Consider the following 19,515-nt stretch of genomic DNA (forward strand, 5'->3'; position numbering starts at 1 on the left):
CTTCTAAGTGGGAAGTGGGTTAGATACAGTACAGAAACAACCACAACCCCAGCCTGAAGCCCAGCAAGAGTAACACATACAGAGATCCAACCACAACAGTCCTGAACTGTACAATTTGGTTCTTTAAATATATTATATTCTATAATATATAACTTGGAGCATACCATATCTTAAAAAAAAAAAAAGCCTACAAAAAAAGACCAGGTTAAAAAGAACAATCTTACCAAGAAGATGGACAGGCTATTAGCCCTTGGCAAGCTGGACAATGACTGTACACAAAACATGCTGTAGAGAACCAAAAGGATATGGTAGAGATCTGTAAGGCTTTCTACACTTTTATTCTTCTGGTCCAGCACATCTTTTGATCTCATTCAGTTTCAAGGTCATGTCAGAACAGTCACAAATTCATCTCCAGTATGTGCAAAATTCCAAAATATTTACATAGACAGATAAAATTGCAAAAGTAAAACCAAAACTAACAGCCAGGCTCGCAGCTTAAAGTATTTCTTCAGAACCCAAGAGACAGCAGTTTGGGTGTATTTGAAAACACATTCCAACCTTTTAAACCAAGGTACAGTTTGTTTCCACTGATTAAAAGGTTTCTGTGTTCAAGAAAACAAAAAGAGGGTCTTTCTTGTGAACATCAACTTTTTCCTTTCCAATACAGTCCCATTTGCTGACAGACTTTTTCACACAGTGACTTTCTGTATCTCATCTCCCTCTCCTCCAAGGTCACTCACCCTGTTGCATCAAAAAACCACTTTTGACTCTCACCCTGTCTTTGACAGTAACCTGACATGGATGTGAGTTACAGTAACTCTGGTGTCAAAGACACCATCCTGAGTCACTAGGATAACAGTAGTGACGGCCAGACTCCAGTAAAAGCAGACATCTTCTCCATGACTTTGAAAAGCCATTGAATAACCCCTTCCAAGCAACCTTCCCTGCTTAATGAAGATCCAGGATAACTGCTTTGTCTACAACCGAAAATGCACAGGAACTGTATTTGCCAAAAGTCCTTTGGATGGAAAAAGTACAAAGAACAGCAAGACATTTCTTAAATCATCAATTCCACAGAACCTGGATTTATACATCTGGATTGAAACATTTTGTTTTGCAGGTACAGCATGGTTTTTTCTGTGGAATTTCTATCCAGACATGGCAGTGCTGACCCTGGAGAAGCAAGGGCAGAACCCAGTCCAATTCCAAGCCATGGCTGGGGTTAGGCAGCCTCAGGTGGTTGCTTGGATGGAGGATGACAACAGGCTCAGGGAAGTTCTTAGAAAGTGATCCATGTTCAAACCAGTGTTCACAACTGATCCTGACTCTGCTTTGGAGATGGAGCTGTTGTCACAACCACAGTGGACACTGCTTTAGTTGAGCCAGAGACTGTTCCCTGCTGGAGATGGGAGGCTGGAACTGTTTGAATTCGCACCTGTGTGAAATGGAAAGAAATAACTTGTCTCAAGAACAACCTGGTGACACAATGACTGCACGTACATTGTGCTCTGGTGAAGTACCTGCTTCTGCTGCCAACAAAAACTCAGTTATTGGAACAACACCAAGCACCAAAAACAGTGCCAGAACAGAGTATGTCATAAGAAGATCATTCCATCCACTGCCCACAAGAGATGGTGACAGGAGATTTCCAGATTAGAGAGGAAGGCCTGAAAACTAGTTTGAATAAAAACCTGTATGTCAGCTGCTTTTACACATTTTCAGAAGAAGGATTTGGATCCACTGGATACATCACTTCTACAGACTTGTTAATATCAGCTGTCAATGCAGATTAATTACTTGGAATTACAGATCACTAAGTTTCCAGACAGAAAGATGGATATGCAAAGCAGTTATGTGATTTCTTCAAGAAAAAGTGACCCACAAAAGCCAAAGTACAAAGCACTACAAAGACTGCTGCATGTACTGAAAAATCCTGACAGGACCTATGGTTTTACATTCATTATACTGGCAGTGCTTCAAAACATTTAAAAACTTTATTTGGATGGAGAGAATGTAAAGGTGATGACGGATTCCATGTGCTTAATGCAGACACTACAACCAAGCTGCGTGCCTGTTTTTTTTTTTTCTGCAACCCCATGTATCCAGTGTAAAGTCCTCATGAAGATGTTAAGTCATTAAAAAGCAAATAGAATGATCATTCTTGGTGCCCTTACCTGTGTGGCTTGGCCTTGCTGCTGCAGCTGCTGTAGTTGCTGTGCAGTCAGAAAGCTCACAGGCTTGTTCCCAGCTATCAGTTTAGTCCCTGCTGGCATTGTAGTCAGGATGATATTTCTGCCTAATCCACTGATGCTAAGGAAAAATAATTGTTGAAAGGTTAGTAAACAGCACAGAGGCTCAATCTTTCCAATGCCAAACCATTCTTTAATTGCTAGTAGATTATAGTTCTACCACACGTACTAGCCATTTTAAGTAGTGGGGTTTTTCCCCCCCATAAAACTGGCAAATGCACGAACGACAAGTTTATGTCAGTATTTATAACTGACAGAGAATTAATTTAGCACACAAATCACACCCATTAACTCTGGACCATGCATACACTGGGTTAGCCTGATCAGACCTGAACACTTCTCAATACAGGAAACAGCTGAGTATTTGAAATATTAACTAAGGGAGACAGTATCAGAATTTATGAAAGAATAAACAAAAAGCCTTCAATATCTGAATGCCAGAGGAATTCTCACTAAGGCAGTTAACTTCTCTTGAATGGAGAGATGGCCTCAGAGTACAGATATTTTTCAGTGTGTTAATTCTTGCTCAAACACACAGAACTAATCGAACAGCTAGTTTCAAGGCACAGAATGTTTCTTCTTCGGTGTGTTTGCTAGAACCTGCGTCTCAAAATAAATAACTAAAAATTACAATCTCATTGCAGACACCAAATCCACTCAGTTTCTTGCAGCTGATGGGCCTGTTCACAGACTGCAATCCTATTCCAGCCACTGTCTGCTTTCTCCCCAGGAACCCACCAAACACAGACCTTCCTCAGCCTATTTCTAAAGCAGAACTACGAGATGCAAAGCACTCACTTGGCGCCGAGGTTGCCCTTGATGATGGGGGCAGTGACCACGCTCTTGCCCTTCACTGGCTGGCTGATCACTGACAGGGGTACTGTGATCCGTGCTGGAAGTTTGCCCTAGGGAACGGGAAGAACACATGAGGACCCATGGGGAGCTCAGCAGAGAAACTGCTTGGCAACATCTGCTGCTTTGTGGGAGTCCTGTAAGCAGAAACCAGCAGCAGCTTTGCTGATGAAATCTGTGCTCCAGTTCAGGCTCAAAATTCACCTCCCTCTCATTCACTATACAGCTGCCTGGACCCTGAAAATCCACATAATCTTTGCACCATAGGATCTATGATTTTTATCCTTATGAAACAACCATAGTGTCATTTAGCTTATGTAACCACAATACAGTTTATGGTGCCTTCAGATTTGGGCATTAAAATAGCATTAAACGGCGAAATCAGTAAAAAACTAAATACAAGTAACAAGAACTTCTAGTTCTGAATGTTCTATGACACCATTCCAAGGGAAATTATTGCTAAGGTGTGGGCTGCATGAGACACAGAGCTGCATGAGGCAGGACTTCAGATATGCAGTTTATTTCATTCACTTGCAAAAGGAGATAAGGGAAGTATCTGACTTTTTGGGGGCATTTAGCTGCAATTTGAACACCATGAAATGAGTTGCAGACTCATACGCAGAATACAAGTTGTTGTGGTTGCCCCATCCCTGGAAGTGTTCAAGGCCAGGTTGGATAAGGCTCGGAGCAACCCGATCTAGTGGAAGGTGTCCCTGCCCATGGCAAGGGATGGCACTGAATGAGCTTTAATGCCCTTTACAACCTAAAATTTACAACCTAAATATAACCATTGTATGACTGCCATATTAATTTGAGTCTCTGTGGATGCAAAGAGCAGTTTTCAGCCATAAAACATCAGTGTATTTTGGCACCCCCATTCTTTCCCCACCCCCAGTGAGAGCTCAGCATTACTCACTGCCTGGGATGATGTAGATACCACTGTGGTGCTGACGGGCACCTGCCGCACAGCTGTGGCTCCTGTGCCAATGGTTATGGGGGTCCCTGCAGTTCCTGAGGCCACAGCAACTGCTTTGGACACTGTGGCGCTCACGGTGGGTAAGGAGGTGTGGCCTGTGCCAGCAACACTCACCGCCGAGGATGACTGCACCTGCTTAGCATGAGTGGCTACAGTTATGGTCTGCCCGGCTTTGGGGGGTATCACCCCCAGCCCCTGCACAATTCTGATCGTGGCAGCTGGCTTGGCCTCTGTGGATGCCACCGTGGTTATGGCTTTGCTCTTCTGGTCTGCCACAGTCACGCCCAGGGCAGGCATCAGGCGGAAAGCAGAACTTGTTGGCTCTGCAGTCTTTAGGTCAGGAGTCACTTTAACCACGGTGCCTCCAGCTGGGCTGGAAGAGGCAGGAGACACCGTGCTTGTCTTGGCTGGAGAGTCAGCAGTCTGGACAGGGTTGGATGTCACGTGCAAAGTCGCAGAGATGCCTTTCCCACCAGCACTGCTTCCTGCAGCTGCTGTGAAGAGGTCCTGAGTCAGTTTGACAGTAGTGACTTGAGACTTGGCCAGGGTGGCCATCATATCTGGAGTGATGCGCAGCACCGTTTGTCCCTTCGCGTCCGTGGTGATGGAGGACGGAGGCAGGCGCAACACATCCTTCCCATGGATCCGAAAATTGGTTGCTGTGAGTGGGATGCCACTTCCAGCCTGGGTCTTCACACCAAGTTGTCCTGTAATAGCCACCTGTGAGAGATCAGAGAAATGGTTCCGTCAAACTGGGACAAGGTCCAAGGCACACTCAAAGCAGAACTTCCCAACAGGATGACGTTTGCTTCCACTAGAAAGCAAGTGGAATAAGACTAGCACTCAGTACACTACTGAAAATGGTTCTGGTTGTTTATCAGATGGCATTCCCAATCCCTCTGAAATAGGAAATACTGGTGGGGCTGGTTTCTTTTCCAAACAAAATGAAGGAGAGATCACTAAAGAACCTGCACAAACCTATCTTTCACCTGCACGTGAAAACAGGGCTCAAACACAAAATGAGTAACTGTGTCAGCCCGCACCATCCATCGACTCACACAGCATTACAGCTCCCAAGTGTTCACATCTGCACAACAGGAAACAATCAGGTTGTGGAGCCCAATTCCAAGTCTCTCCCTCCCTCTCACCTGCTTGATGATGTTCTGGCCAGCCACGTTCTGAATGATAGTGGTGGAGGAGGTGCTGGCAGCGCAACTGCCTGGAGAGCTGGTCACTGGCTTCACAGCAGGGCTGGACATCGCAGGCAGTCCCGTCACAGTGATACCTGCCTGGCTGGCCATGGAGCTTCCTGCTCTCGGCACCTGCACAGGGCTACTTTGAGCTTTTACGGGCAAAGTCATCACAGCCTACAGAAGAGAGGAGGAAGACTATGAGCAGACTACCACAGTAGGAACGGTCTAGTGATTCTTCTTTGTATTGTGTTAGCTTGTGAGTTCAGGGGAGTTCACAAGAATTCTCTTGCAAGGATTCCAACTGCTTGGAATTGTAGTGAGGTTGGTGTCAGTCTCTTTTTCCAGGTAATAAATGACAGGACAAAAGGAATTGCCCTCGAGTTGCACCAGGGAGTTTAACTTGGATGTTAGGAAAATTCTTTTCACAGAAAGGGGTGTATGGCATTGGAACAGACTGCCCAGGGTAGTAGTGGAGTCACCATCCCTGGAAGCATTCAAAAAAATGTGTGGACGATGCACTTAAGGATATGGTTTAGTAGTGAACGTGGTAGTGTTGCTGTGTTCATGGCTGGACTTGAACTTGACAGCCTTTTCCAAGCTTCCTGATTCTGTGATTCTAAGTTCTGTGGACTTTTAATGTAATGCACAATTTAATGATGCTAGGTAAATACATGAAAAACGGAGCACTGAACAGTATTGCATATGTAAAACTGTTTCTGTGCTCGTGCCTGCAGTTAGTGCATGCTCCAAATAAGCACAGAATGCCTGTGCATCACACCAGAACACCGCAAGTCAGATCAGATGTCAGATACTCTACCCCTTCCAACTCACCTGAGGGAGCACTTTGGTTTGTGTGGCTGTAGCTGGAACACGGATTTGAGGCACTGATGTGGGCTGCTGCTGCTGCTGGGTGACCACTGGGGCTGGCTGGGACATAGCTGGGAGGCCGGATTGGGCAGTGACCACACGGACCTGTGGCAGGCCTGAAGAGCTACTGTGACTGACCACACGTGGGGTGGGTGCTGGCCCCGGCTGTGCCTGTGAGCTCTGAGCTGGGGACAGCAATGTCCCCAGCTGGGGCATGGTGGGAGAAGACACCAGGAGAACACTACGGAAAGACAGAGCCAGTAGGTCAGCAAAGATGTAGCAAATTCACACAATCACAGAATCACTGAGGTTGGAAAAGACCTCTGAGATCAATGAGTCCAACCTGTGACTGATCCCCACCTTGTCACCCAGCCCAGAACTCTGAGTGCCATGTCCACTTGTTCCTTGGTCACCTCTAGGGATGGAGACTCTACCACCTCCCTGGGCAACCTCTTCCAGTGTCTAATCATGCTTTGTGAAGAAATTCCTCCTGATGCCCAACCTGAACTTCCCCTGGCACAGCTTGAGACCACGCCCTCTTGTCATGCTGATGTTTCCTGGGTGAAGAGTCCAACTCTCACCAGCCTCCAACCTCCTTTCAAGGACTTGCAGAGTGGTAAGGTCACCCCTGACCCTCCTCTTCTCCAGGCTAAATAACCCCAACTCCCTCATTACTGAATTATACAAATTACTGAAAAACAGCCAGCAGCATTCCCAAGTGACATAGGGGACAGAAGCAGTACCTCTGGCTGGGTTTTGCTGGCTCTGACCCAGCCCCAGATACACTCTTGCTGACCGCAGACACCGGTGGGGGTGAGATGGGTGTTGCAGGCAATGCAGGGGCAGTTGGTGTCACGGGAGTCACAGGAGTTGGTGGCATGCTGGAGTCACTGAGGCTCAGCTGACTAGGCTCTGCTGTGCTGGTGGGGAGGGCTTTCACAGTACCCTCCTTGCTACTCGACTTCTACAAAGAAACCACATCCAGCATCACAAAATCTGGGGTTAATTGCTGCACCTTACAGAAGGCTGAGCACTTCACCCTGAGTACTGTATGGTGGTGAATGGCTCTGCTGTTAAATCCTGATATCAAACATGACTGACTGCCTTTCCCCAGCTACAGCCATGGATGAATTCATGTGTTTGGCTGCTCCTGCTCTCAGGGAAAAGTACACCTGAGTTGTGACAAACATTCAGAACATGCAGATTTCCACCTTGGTTAATGTGCCAATAGACAAGTACTTCAGAAATAATTAATATCAGACATCCAAACCCTGCTGGCTTCAGCAGAGCAAGGGGGAGAACAGACGTGTTCCACACACTGTTACAAATTAACCTCAAAACTAGATCTGAAAGACCATCTCTTTGATAGGGAGCACAAATGAGAGGATAGCAGTATAAGCTGTGTGGAGGAAAAGTTCCCTCTCTCCCTGTTCATTTTGTGCACTGACATTCATACACATCATGAATTGCTAACTCAAACGTGGTAATTTTCATCACTTGCTATGGATGCAGAATTTATGGATTAATTTAAGACTAATCTCCTTCTCAATCCCAAAAGCACCTGTGCAACCCTAAGCAAAGAAATCTACCATTTTAGCTGCAGGTTTTGGCTTCTGAAGAGCTTTCTTGGCCTTTGCTGCAGCAGCTTGAGCATGATGGATCCGTTCTGCAAGGACAAATTAATGGTTAGAGCTCCTGAACACAAGCAGAAGTGATCTAAGGAAGAGGCTAAGTAAGAGGTGCAGATTCTTCTTCAGACAAGGAATTAAACACACAGTCATGTAACAGTGCAAAGAAAAACATCTAGTAAATTAGCCAAAAAGGCTGAAAATAAGACACATAAAAACATGCATCTGCAGTTCTTGGGATGGTATTTTTCAAACAAATGCTTCAAAGTGACACACTGCTCTCTCAGATTGGGTTTAAGTGCTGAAGGAGTAACATAAGCAAACTGACTAGGAAAAAAAGCTAGACTGACAAATTAATGTTCATTATCCAACTTTATAAACATTTTTAATTCTTAAGATAGCACCAACCCAGACTTACCAAACTCTTCCTCGCTCCTGTCCCGGTGCAGGTAGATCCACAACTTCCGCCCAATATCGTATTTCACGCAGGGATCTTTCTCATAATGCAATCGGTCCAGAGCACCACTAACAACAGTGTTAACCTGAAGTTCACAATTCACAGATTACAAGATATCCTTCTCTGGACTAGCCAAAACTGACAAATAGAAACATGATCCTATTTGGTATAAAACCCGAGTAAGCTGTGAGCAATCTCCATCTGAGTGAGAACTAACTGAGGCCAGATATTGCAGCACAGGATGGTGTTTACCACCTTGGGTTAAATGAAGCTTCCACCAAAGCTCTGAAAATTGTCTGTTCCTCAGTCTAAAATGTGAGCAGCTCTATGACAGTGTTAACTCCGTGGCTTTTCTAGCTGGCTTTTCATTATCCAAAGCTGGTGCAGACTTGCAGCAGTTTGTCATAGTAGTACATAGCTCCCTTTTGCTCATCACAGCAGCATAAAAACTATTGGGCCTTTGCCACTGAATACTGCCTGGGTCCATGCAGTGTATTTTTATGAGAATCTGAGGCCAGACATGACATCCAACTTACCTGAGCACTTGTGACATCTGGAGCTAGGAACTGGGAATCTTTGAGCAGCTCACAGATTTCAGCTCGAGTTCCCTCTCCATTAGGAAGGCGAGCAGCAGCATCACGAACTGAAACACAAAACCAGAGCTTAAACTTCCAGCTGTAACTGGACAGCGGTAATTGGGTACTCCATCAGATAAATTCTAGGACTGCTCTATTACCCTTGCTCTCACAGTGCCTACTTGCTCACTAAAATCTAGCCCCAAAAGTCCCTCAAAAATATGAGGAGAGATTATAAAGGATCATTTGAAAATACATAAACTGTGCCAACTTTGTGCTAATAGTGATGAATTTGGGGAAAAGCTTTCAAACCCAATGCAGATCCCTGAAGTAGCTGTTTTAGGGGTCAGAGGAATGTTTTTCTTCTTCAGAAAAGTTTTTTTGGCCATGACCTTACCAAGGGATAAAATGGTGACATATGCTGGTCTGTCTGAGCGCAGGAGAGAATGTTCCCGGGCTTTGTTTAAGGAGGTTTCCTTGTCAAACACCCCCTTCACAGGACCAACAACTGACTCGAAGCCATGCATCCGGAAGGTGAAGGCTTTGTGGGGCTGGCTGTAACGGTAACGCTCCTGGAGGTGGACAAAAGAGCACTGACTTTACCAGGAAGCATACAGCAAAGCCTTATGTCATATTACCAAGTAAGTTGTTATTCTCTAGAGAAAGCCTTTTTAAACTAAAGGCTCAAATACTGCTATATAAACTTATTTTGGATCAAGAAAATCACAAACTACTTCATGCAAAGTACAATGGTCCACCTAAGCAAGGTGTGCAGGTGCAACGCATTCATTGTCAAGCAGCTGCACAGACTAGAGAGATGCCAGAACTACAACAGATACATCTTCTGTCCCCTTCCCCTTCCTCCCTTTATCTGGCTAAAAAGAGATCTCCAAAATTTAACTTATAAATTCTGTCCTGCAGACTGCACATGGAGACAAGGGAGAAGAATCCCCATCATGTGTTTTCCCTTTAATTCCCACTTGCATCTACTACAAATAAGATAACTAATTGGATGGGTGCACTTATTGACACTTATTTTTTGCTTGCACACATACATGCCCAAAAAATAAAGAGGTAAGTGGGGGATGGTGGGGGATGGCAAAGGAGACAGAGGAGCTGGCACAACCAACTGACACTATCAATTTCATTAATTTTATCCAATTAGTATTTACCAAATTAATTTTACCCACTGGAAATACTGATGGTTTTGAAACAAGGCTATGTCACTAGCCAGTTTTATGCAAGGCCAAAATACTGACTTTCAAGCAACATATCAATTCTTCACATTAACTACATTTGTGTAGAGTATAAAACTGCCATCCTACACAAATTCTCCTGATTTAGTGGCCAACTGTTTTAACAAGTGCCTTTAAAATGAAGAATCTCTTCTTACTTGCTCTTGAAACACCCGTTTCTCCTCTCCAGTGCTTGGCCGGACTACATAGTCAGTCCTTCTGAAAGAAAGGGCACTATCAGTTCTGAGCACAAGAAGCCCACAACAGTCCCAAACCATGAATTCCCTCTTCCTTCTGCAAATTCTTCTGAACAAATTCTGAAAGCATTTATGGTAACAAAAGCAAGCCCTGCAGAGATCTTAAAAAATGCTGTGTGCAATACCTGAAGGCAAGCAAGGACTATAAGTAATCTCATTAGCAGAACCTAAGCTAGATTGCAGCTTTGCTCTGATAATATATGTGAACTTGGATAAAATTAGTCAATTTCATGAAGTCCAGTTATTGCACTTATAAAATCAAACTATCAAATTTTCTCCTGTCCCATGATGCAAAATTGTTTTATTTTAAGATCCAGAGGCACAAGCCCCAAATCTCACAGCTTCAGCAGCACTACAAAGGCTTCAAGCAGTGTTACACACTTACACTCTGGGCAGTGGCATGGCATCCAAGCTGTCTTCATTTTCCTATTGAGAAAGAAATGTCAATGTTGGGTAGAACACAGTCAGGTTTTGTGCTCCAAGAAGGTGATTTTTGTCTCACTCACTTTGAAAAAAGTCTGGTCTTTGGTCTCCAGCCAGAGATGAAACAGTGCTGCCAGTTCTTTCTCATGATCTTGGTAACTACCTAGTAAGAAACCACAAAAATGTAAAAACAGAACTCTTTTAATTGTTAGGAAGCCAGATGCTTGTAATTCCCAGTCCTCTCCTGTTCCCTTCTCTTCTCAATGCATCACCAGTCACAGATGTTCAAACAGCAATATTTGAACACATCCAGGCTTAGGAAATGCTAAATCCCAGTGATTCCCCTGTGCTGGTACAAAAGATGGTGCTTCAACTCCTAGCACAGAAGGCAAGATGCTGTTTGGGACACAGTCACCTGTTCCCACTCTCCAAAGTAATCCCAGTTACTGAATCCATGGGCAGAAACACTTGCCTACATAACCTCCACCAAAAACTGTGAAAGGGGATCAGAGGAAAAGCTTACTGACAGCAAATCTCTGCCATTTTAAGCCTGCAAATATGATCACTAGAATCACCATAGTTAAGAATGAAAAATTTCTGTGTAGTAACTAAAGGAATGAACATAAACACAGGTCATCTGTAGTTCAATCAGTATGAGTCTGAGCATATTGATCATTAAGTTGCTCTTTGGTTCCCACTTTTAAAAATGAGAATAGTATCGGTTTGCTCTACAGAGAAGTTTAATTCCCTTGCAATTGTGATAATTACTAATTACTCTGAATCATCAGAAGGTATGCTCTAAAGAAGGGAAAATATGAAGGTGTTCAGACATATTTGAAAGTTGACAAAAATGGTTAAGTCAGCAACAGGAAGAAATACAGCCCAGTGCCTTTGTTCATTTATGCTCTGTCTGCTGCTGATACTGACATCTTGAGAACACCTCAAATCCAAAACTTGTATTAGCTCAGCTGAAAGAAAAGAAAATGCCTAACCATGGAATTAATAGCTCTGTTTCTCTCCAGGCTGCAGAAAGATGAAAAGTAAAGTCCTGGAGAAAACAAAAAACCTTTACTATAGTACACATCATAGAAGAACACAAGGTACTCACCAAGCAATTTCCACTGCTGAGTTTTCTCCTTGAATTCAACAAAAGGTGAAAAGCTGGAAGGAGCATCTACAGTGACAAATGTACATGTCAGGGACATTATGCCATTGTCCAACCTCAAAATCCCACTGTGGTTATGCAAACTTTCAAGTGAAAGACTCTCAGTGACAGACAGAGCATTTTAAATGATTATGTAAGTGCATCTCTAAATTTATCCTTGCCCATGGGAAGGGGATAGGATCCCTTTAGCACCTTGGGAAGGTGAGCATCTCAGAGTATAAGGGCAAGCACAAGGAAAGAACAGAACGGGATAATGAGCCTTCCAACAACAGGCTGTCAGCTGAGAGCCTGTTCCTGCTGTTCACCATGTTCAGCCCAGTTATTTAGTGCACTGGGATGAGAAAATTGTCAGTTGATAACTTTATCTTCAAGCTGAAGAGGAAAAAGAAATATGAGGCCCCAGGGACTGTTATTGTACAGTGAAAATTCATGGGCTCATGGGAAGAGAACTTGAGATTTATTGAGTATTCACCAGCATTATGGACAATATGCTGCAAGGCCACCACAATCTACTGTCTCTGCCTTTAAAACTTCCCACTAAGCAAATTAGAGCCACGCAATAATTCACTTTGAAAGGAATGGCTGAAACTCAGCTGGCCCAAGCCCAAGGTGGGCCAACCTCATGTTTCAGTGGATTGCTCAGGGCATCATCTAGTTTGATTTTTATTATCTCCAAAGACAACTACAACTTCACACTGTGGAGGAAGAGACTAACTCCTTCCTGCTTCAAACACCCTACCTGAAGCCATGATCAGAACATGAGAAACTGTCTGTCTAGAGGCAATTTCAGACTTGGGAATCATGCTGGGTCTTATCTACTATACACATGCAAAACAAGTCGACCACAACCAAGACATGTCAGCCAAACAGCCTCTCACAGAAACACTGTCAGCAATACAAGGATTTTTTGTGGTGATGAATGAAAAGTTGATTCAAGCTATAATGCAAGCCAGCACTGACTAGAACAGAGGAACAAGCACAATTAGTATTTTTAACATCTCTTCTTACCTCTGCTGTCACCTGCCAAATACTGCAAGGCAGGTAAAACCAATTCAGACCAATTAGGGGCAAAGGAGAACCAGTTATTTAGTGCACTGGCATGAGAAGATTGCCAGTCGAGAACTTTATCTTCAAGCTGAAGAGGAAAGATAATTATTTTATTAATGATCTCACAAGTTTAAACTATGACTGTCTTCACAGAAAACAAACCAGCTGAACATATGCAGGGGACAAAAAGGTTTTTATGTATGTGAAATAATCACCTGACTTTTTCAAGTAACCACAGCACCAAAGAAGGGGAAAACACTTCCCCATCTGTGCCCTTAATATAAAAAATGTATCTAACCATGATCTATAGAATGGGTATGGAGAGACTCACAGATTCCACTGACTAAACTCATGAAACATGTTAAAACCAGAATATGGCAGCACTCCCACAGGGTCTAATTTCTTTAATATGTAATCTAAATATTATAATTTACAGCAAAGTAAGTCTGGAGAAAAGTCACTATTACAAAGCTGTAAGCTCCTCTGTACTTTGATTTTGCTTCCTGCAAAGATTCCTAGTAAGTGGGTGGTTCCTTACCACAGAGAGAATAGCAGGTCCTTCCAGAAACAGTATCTCCAAAAGAAGGAAAAAGAAGCTGGATGATATTTCATTTATTTCAAGGCATGGTTTCATATCTTCAAGAGGTCTTCAAAAGAAAGAGAATGCAGAGTAAATCCTCTGAGTTTTAAATATTCACTTCCATATACAAGGTGAACACCACATATTTTACACATCCCAAAATGCATGAAAACACAGCCTGCAACAGTCCCACAAAAACGTGAACTGAAACATGTTGCTTTTTCCATCCATACTAGGTGTTCAGGGCCCTCTTGAACACTTACTCCTCTTTGACAGATGTCAGAGGGAGGGGGGAAAAATCCTGAGACATTGATGGGAGTCCATCTGCATTGCCAAGAGAGTCAGCCAAATCTTCCACCTCAGATTTAATAATCTTTGGCTTCTTTTTTTTCTTATCTTCCTTGTCCTTCACCTTTTTCTTGAGGGTTGCGATGTCATATAAGGCTTCAGATATGATAAAAGTTAAAAAGAATACTTAAGACAGCTTCTTACTACACCTTAATGAGAGTCATAAATTATTTAAGTATGTATCTAGAAATGTATGTTGTGTGCACTCATTCACACCTCAACCATTCCACCTTTCCAGCTGCTGTCATAAATCTTCACTTTTCCCCTCAACAGAAAACCTCTAGTTTTTAAACCAACATATGTGAAATAAAAAAAGCAAAGGATCCACCGACTTGCTAAGGAACCTTTCCTGCCAGCATTCACTCGAGTCATGATGTCCTCAAGGGTCAGGTCTGTTGTGACTAGATCAGGGTGATCCTACACAGGAAAATGGTAGAGAAATTAAACTGAGAAAGGACAAAGTCTTAAGACAGCAACAAGGTGAAGAAGTACCCAAGTACTAAAATGCACCAAATTCAACCAGGATCAGCTTATTAAATTATTTACTGCAATAAAAGTTGGGAAGTCTTCTAGCTCTGAATTCCAACGTTTTGTCCCTCCAAAACACATAACTAAAATTACAAAATCCTTCTACCGAGATAAACATGGCCAGGAGCTGCATCTATACACTGACAATTGAACCCAGGTTACAATAAAGAGCTAATGGGTGGGTGCACACAAAAAATAGCAATCATTTTGTCACCCAGAAGTGCCCTGATCTTTATGGCAAAGAGATAAAAACATCAAAGTTAAAATGTGGTCCCACCCCCCAAGATTTTTTGACATCTTACAGGCTGACGTTTTCGTTTCTCATGGTGTTTCTTCAACATCATCTTTAAATCACTTTCCCCAAGTTCTATCTTGTCTGCAATGAAAATAATTATTTGCAGAGTTTTCCACTATTGTTACCTTTCACATTTCTTAGAATGCTATTTTCTATCCATCTACACTTCCAGCAACCTCCAAATTTCAGTTACTAATTTCTCCATATATGAACTTCCTTCCTTCCTTCCTTCCTTCATTCATTCCAGTGCTTCATTCATTCATTCCAGTGCTCCATTCAGTCATCAGACTTCACTGCTGATGCAAGCATGAAAAAGAAGCCAGAACCAGCTTGAAGAATTTGCAGAATTGATTACAGTCACTATAGGAGGGATTCTCAAGTATTTTGAACTGGACTATGCTAATGCTTCAACCACTAAAGGCAAAATATGACAGAGGAATCAGTAATATTACAGAAACCATGACTCTTGTGTTCAAATACTGGCCTTGCAATAAGAAAAAGATTAAACTGGGAAAAGAGCCAACTATTCTGGAAACTGCAAAAATGAAGCATCACATGATTTCCCATCAAACAACAGATTTAAAAGGTGATTTCTTGCAAGGTCTCAAGGTAATTCTCCCCTCTCTAGCCATACTGACCCTTTGTTTGGTTCTCACCTGCAGTTTTCATGTCCAAGGTTGACAACGTGGGGATCACTCTCAGGGGAACTGGTGGACTTGAACAACGTACTGGAGAACTTGGAGGCCAAGAGATTAGATCTAAAACAGAGGTATAAATTTACTTCTGCAAGACCTATCACAAATCTATTTAACTATTACCATGTGTTCATTAGATCCCAGCCAGTGGAAGTAGAGCCCAGAATCAAAAATGTGTCTTTTTCCATTCACACCTGGAGTCTTCAGTTCAGCCAGGGCATTACCTTCTTCATCAGAAGACAAGCTAGTGTCTCCACATTCCTCTTTTACTTCCCTCAGGATCTTCAAGTAGCGCCGATGTGTCCGTCTGTCTCGTTCTTCCGAGTCGTATGTTGGTGGGAAGTGCTTTCTCCTTAGGGTCATGTCGGGGCCTCCTTTCCTGGCTAATTCCAGCAAGTGCTGAAAGGAGAGATTCATGTGACATCAGCTATGTCAGCTACAGTGCTGTAAGCCAGGACAGGTAAGCCCTGCTCAGATAACTTCCAGCAAGGTTACCATGTGGTGCCATCAGCACCTCAGATCTGTACAAGGGGAACATTAGGAAGGATCAGTATCTGCCCACACAGGACTTTAAACCTAGCATTTTATGCTATCATTTAAAGGGGAGGAAAAAACAGGTGAAATTTCTGCACCTTCTAATGCACACATAACACTATCTGTCATTTTATGTGATCTGTTGAGAAGAACTTAAATCATTGGTGTGAGGTGTAGTTTCCACACAAATATGTAACAATGTGTCCTTTGAAAAAACCATTTTACCTCTCATAGCTTCAGAGAAAATAACTTCCTATGTATTCCATATTGTTGCCTAATTAAGTTGTGGATGCCCCATCCCTGGAAGTGCTCAAGGCCAGGAGCAACCTGGTCTAGTGAAAGGTGTCCTTGCCCATGGCAGGGGATTGGAATGAGATGAGCTTTAAGGTTTCTTCCAACCCAAATCATTCTGGGATTCTCTATTTCCCCCAACATTGTAGGGCATTCTATAAAGACATCATCTTCTTCATCCCTACACACCAAACATTTAAATGTCTAAGTGTAATGAAAGATAAATGAGCAACAAACACATTTCAGCTGGCAAAAATTTGCTCACAGAAGTATCCATAGAGGAAGAATTTACCAGGGATTTGCAGGAATGAGAATCAGAGGTTTGGATCCACATACTTTCTAACTGTATTTAGCAAATATAGTTCCTTCAGGAATAGTAAACAAACAAAGGCAGAATGACTTGTTAAGAAAATAATAAAGTGTAAAGGTGCAAATGCTGGAAGTGGGAACAAGGTGGACATGAAAAGAAAACAGGTCACACAAATGAGAGCTATGAGAGTTATACAACCTGAAATCTGCAAATATAGCAACGGGTCTGGAGTTCTCTCTGGCTCGCTGGAAAATCCAGAAGCATTAATCATTCAGTTCATTAAAGGAAAGGCCTCAGAGAACTGCAACTGCACTTTTAATAAAGACAAGTTATTCATCCCAGAGCACACTCACATTGCGGGAAGCGAGGATCTGCTTGAGCAGCCTGTAGAAGTACTGCTGCTGGGCACTCAGGTAGCGCTTGTACTGTGACTTGTAACAGAGCTGCCGGTACTTCACCACCTCGGGATTGAAGTGTCCATCTGTAACAAAGACAAAACACACACCTGGGTTTTCAACTGCTAGCTGAGAACTTGCCCCAAACCCACAGGGAAGCTCACAAGGCTGACTGACCCCGGAAGAGTTTTTGGGCGATGTGCAGTGGGTTCCCAAACCGAAAGTTCTCCCCACTGAACAGCGCTGAGATGAGCTTGTTCTGATGCTCTCGGTTGTTCTCAGGGAAGTGAGGCAGGAATTTTTTTAGGTGCTCTTGCTGTTCATGTGTCAGGACCTCCTGCCACGTTGACAAGCTGACAACCTCAAAGAAGATCTCAGGCTAAAGAAAGCAAGAAACAACAGTAAAGAAAGCCATGTCCTTGACCATTTTCTAGCCCTTGACACTTTTTAAGTAACACCAGTCACCAGAGAGTGTTTTATAAAACACGGGAAACAGTAGAGTATAAAAAGGAAAGGTCAAGAAATTGATACTACTAACAAGAAAACAAATTCAAAGCTTGTAACAATCATCTAAAAGGCAATTTCAAAATAGTAAGAACGTAACAGAATTGATTTAAAAGAGATTAATCAAACACTTGACACTTTTCCCAAGGCAGTCAAAAACACCTCCCCTTTCCAGTTTGCTCCATGAGCCCCAAAAAGGGAGTTAAACCTGTTGTTTATATAGAGGTTATGATAAGGTGAAGTGTCTCAACACTACTCACGTCCTCCAGGAGGTCCTCAGGCAGACTGACCCGTGTGGCACCCAACATGCAGTCCTCCATGATCCGTGTGCAATTGCCCTCCAGCTCCAGGGGGTCTGTCAGCATGTGATCCAGGGAATCCATCCTCCAGCCCTCCTGCTCCTGGACAACGACAGTAAAACCCTCAACAAACAAAAATCCCAAACCCAGATACATCAGATACGTCCATCCTGATGTGAGGAGTGACGGAAGACCCACCTCTGATGGGTGGTTGTTTAAATGGAAGCTATGGAGTTGGCCTGCAATATCTGTGTGTGTGTGTACGTATACATACATACATACATACATATGTATATATATCAAACCCATACACACACACTTATATATAAAACGCTCATATAGAAGCATTTACTCTTCAATTACAACACAGATCATGCCAACGGAGAAGTGCTTTTCCAGACAGGTAGACTGGGAAATAAAGCTGACCCATCACACTTTCCTTCCCACCTGCAGGAACTGTTTTCAATACTGCTAAGCAGCAAAACAGACTACATATAAATCCTGAAGGCGGTTTTAAGGTGCAGAACCGAAGGTCAGGTCTAAGGTGGGGTTTGCCTCAGGTTGAAGTTGTGACAGGGCCAGGAGCCCCGTCCCCTCCGGCGCGACACAGCCGGACCGCTCTGAGCTGCGAAGTAACGCATAAAACACACGAAATAAAGAAAAGGGCAATAAAGACCCGCAATAAACAGGGTGGGACAGCGAAGAAAACAGAAAAACAGGTTTATTTCATACCCCTCACGCGGCCCGGCCGAAGGCGGAAGGCGGCGGCGCTGCCGCGCCTGCGCGAACGCCCCGCCGAACTGCGCCTGCGCGCGGCCGCGATGGCGCAGCGGCTGCCGGAGGCGGCGCTGGGCCCCACGGCAATACGGCCCTTGGGCCGCGCTGCAGGCGCCGGGCAGCGGCGGGCTTACACGGCTCGACTGCAGTCCTGTGCACCGGACTAGTCATTGAGATGCCGTGCTAATATTACAGTGAAGTGTTGAAAGGCTGAATATTTCCAATTTTAATGCAGCAAATTTTCATACAGCACACGGAGGTTCTTACTGCCTCTCCACACCTTTACCCACTTGCCAGCCCCCTCCAAGGACGCACATTAATAGTTTCTAGAATAACACTCATTTAATAAAATCTTGACAAGTTAAAGTTCAGGATTGCAGGTAACAGTAAAGCGATGTACAGAGAAGCTCTAATCGTGAGACAACCTGATAAATCACAGAGTGCAGGTCTTACCCAATGAGTGCGAGACAGATTCAGTGCAGAAGTTACAAATGGACTCTTCCCTAACTTCTCCCTGTTTTTAACTTGTTCTTATACTTTCTTTGCATTTAGGTGGAGCTTGAGTGACTTGAGTCACGCATCTTAGTGAGTGATGGTCATACCTTGGGAGTGGATATGTCAGGATAGTACCTGAAAGAACCCTGGGATGGGGACATAAGTCACTCCTAGAGGGATTTTGTCATGGTTTGCTGATTTAACAGACATCATCCTTAATTCCCTGTTTTCAGATGCTGTGCAGCTGATCAGCTAGAAAGAACTACCTTTCGAATTTAAAAATAGTTTTTAAAATTCCTCACTTTGCAAGGGTCTCAACAGAGACAGAGGGGCTCCACTCCACTCCCCCTCCCTTGGACTGTGTTGTGGGAGGTCAGAAATTCTGTGATCCATCCAGAGAGTAGCAAATGTATTTTTCCCTGTAACTTCTATACTGTTATCATCCCATCTATCCACACCCCACCTGAACACACCGTAGCCCAGTGAACAGATTGGTCATCGCGAGTGATTTAAAAAAAAAAAAAAGAGAATCAGATTTAT

At 43.5% G+C, this 19,515-nt stretch overlaps 1 protein-coding gene across 3 annotated transcripts; it reads right to left on the bottom strand.

Moving 5' to 3' along the window:
• Positions 1-319: 319 nt before the first annotated feature.
• NFRKB (nuclear factor related to kappaB binding protein) lies at positions 320-18,531 on the bottom strand. 3 transcript variants are annotated; one of them, XM_068172327.1, is made up of 27 exons: positions 18,436-18,531; positions 18,151-18,328; positions 17,665-17,805; positions 17,078-17,279; positions 16,859-16,986; positions 15,595-15,769; positions 15,332-15,433; positions 14,683-14,756; positions 14,185-14,269; positions 13,768-13,948; positions 13,463-13,571; positions 12,886-13,012; positions 11,821-11,886; positions 10,796-10,875; positions 10,675-10,715; positions 10,191-10,251; positions 9,195-9,369; positions 8,759-8,865; positions 8,184-8,307; positions 7,727-7,803; positions 6,881-7,101; positions 6,102-6,378; positions 5,226-5,444; positions 4,018-4,797; positions 3,048-3,154; positions 2,175-2,310; positions 320-1,435 (listed from the first exon to the last, which is right to left on the bottom strand). In XM_068172327.1, exons 3-27 carry the CDS (start codon positions 17,785-17,787, stop codon positions 1,310-1,312), a joined length of 3,903 nt encoding a protein of 1,300 aa, XP_068028428.1. In that variant the 5' UTR covers positions 17,788-17,805; positions 18,151-18,328; positions 18,436-18,531; the 3' UTR covers positions 320-1,309. The 3 variants fall into 3 exon arrangements, with proteins under 3 accessions (XP_068028428.1, XP_068028426.1, XP_068028427.1); XM_068172325.1 differs by lacking the exons at positions 320-1,435; positions 2,175-2,310; positions 3,048-3,154 and adding an exon at positions 17,902-17,951 and having other exon boundaries at positions 3,784-4,797; XM_068172326.1 differs by lacking the exons at positions 320-1,435; positions 2,175-2,310; positions 3,048-3,154 and having other exon boundaries at positions 3,785-4,797; positions 10,191-10,248.
• Positions 18,532-19,515: the final 984 nt, after the last annotated feature.

Source organism: Anomalospiza imberbis, chromosome 24 (assembly GCF_031753505.1).
Source record: "Anomalospiza imberbis isolate Cuckoo-Finch-1a 21T00152 chromosome 24, ASM3175350v1, whole genome shotgun sequence".
NCBI classification, from domain to species: domain Eukaryota; kingdom Metazoa; phylum Chordata; class Aves; order Passeriformes; family Viduidae; genus Anomalospiza; species Anomalospiza imberbis.

Excerpts from the sequence above, each read along its gene's own strand:
- NFRKB (XM_068172327.1), bottom strand. The coding sequence starts at position 17,787 with ATGGATTCCCTGGATCACATGCTGACAGACCCCCTGGAGCTGGAGGGC. Across the intron at positions 10,716-10,795 it reads AAGACCAGACTTTTTTCAAA|GAAAATGAAGACAGCTTGGA; the intron begins GTGAGTGAGACA and ends CTTTCTCAATAG. Across the intron at positions 7,102-7,726 it reads CAAAACCTGCAGCTAAAATG|AAGTCGAGTAGCAAGGAGGG; the intron begins GTAGATTTCTTT and ends GTTTCTTTGTAG.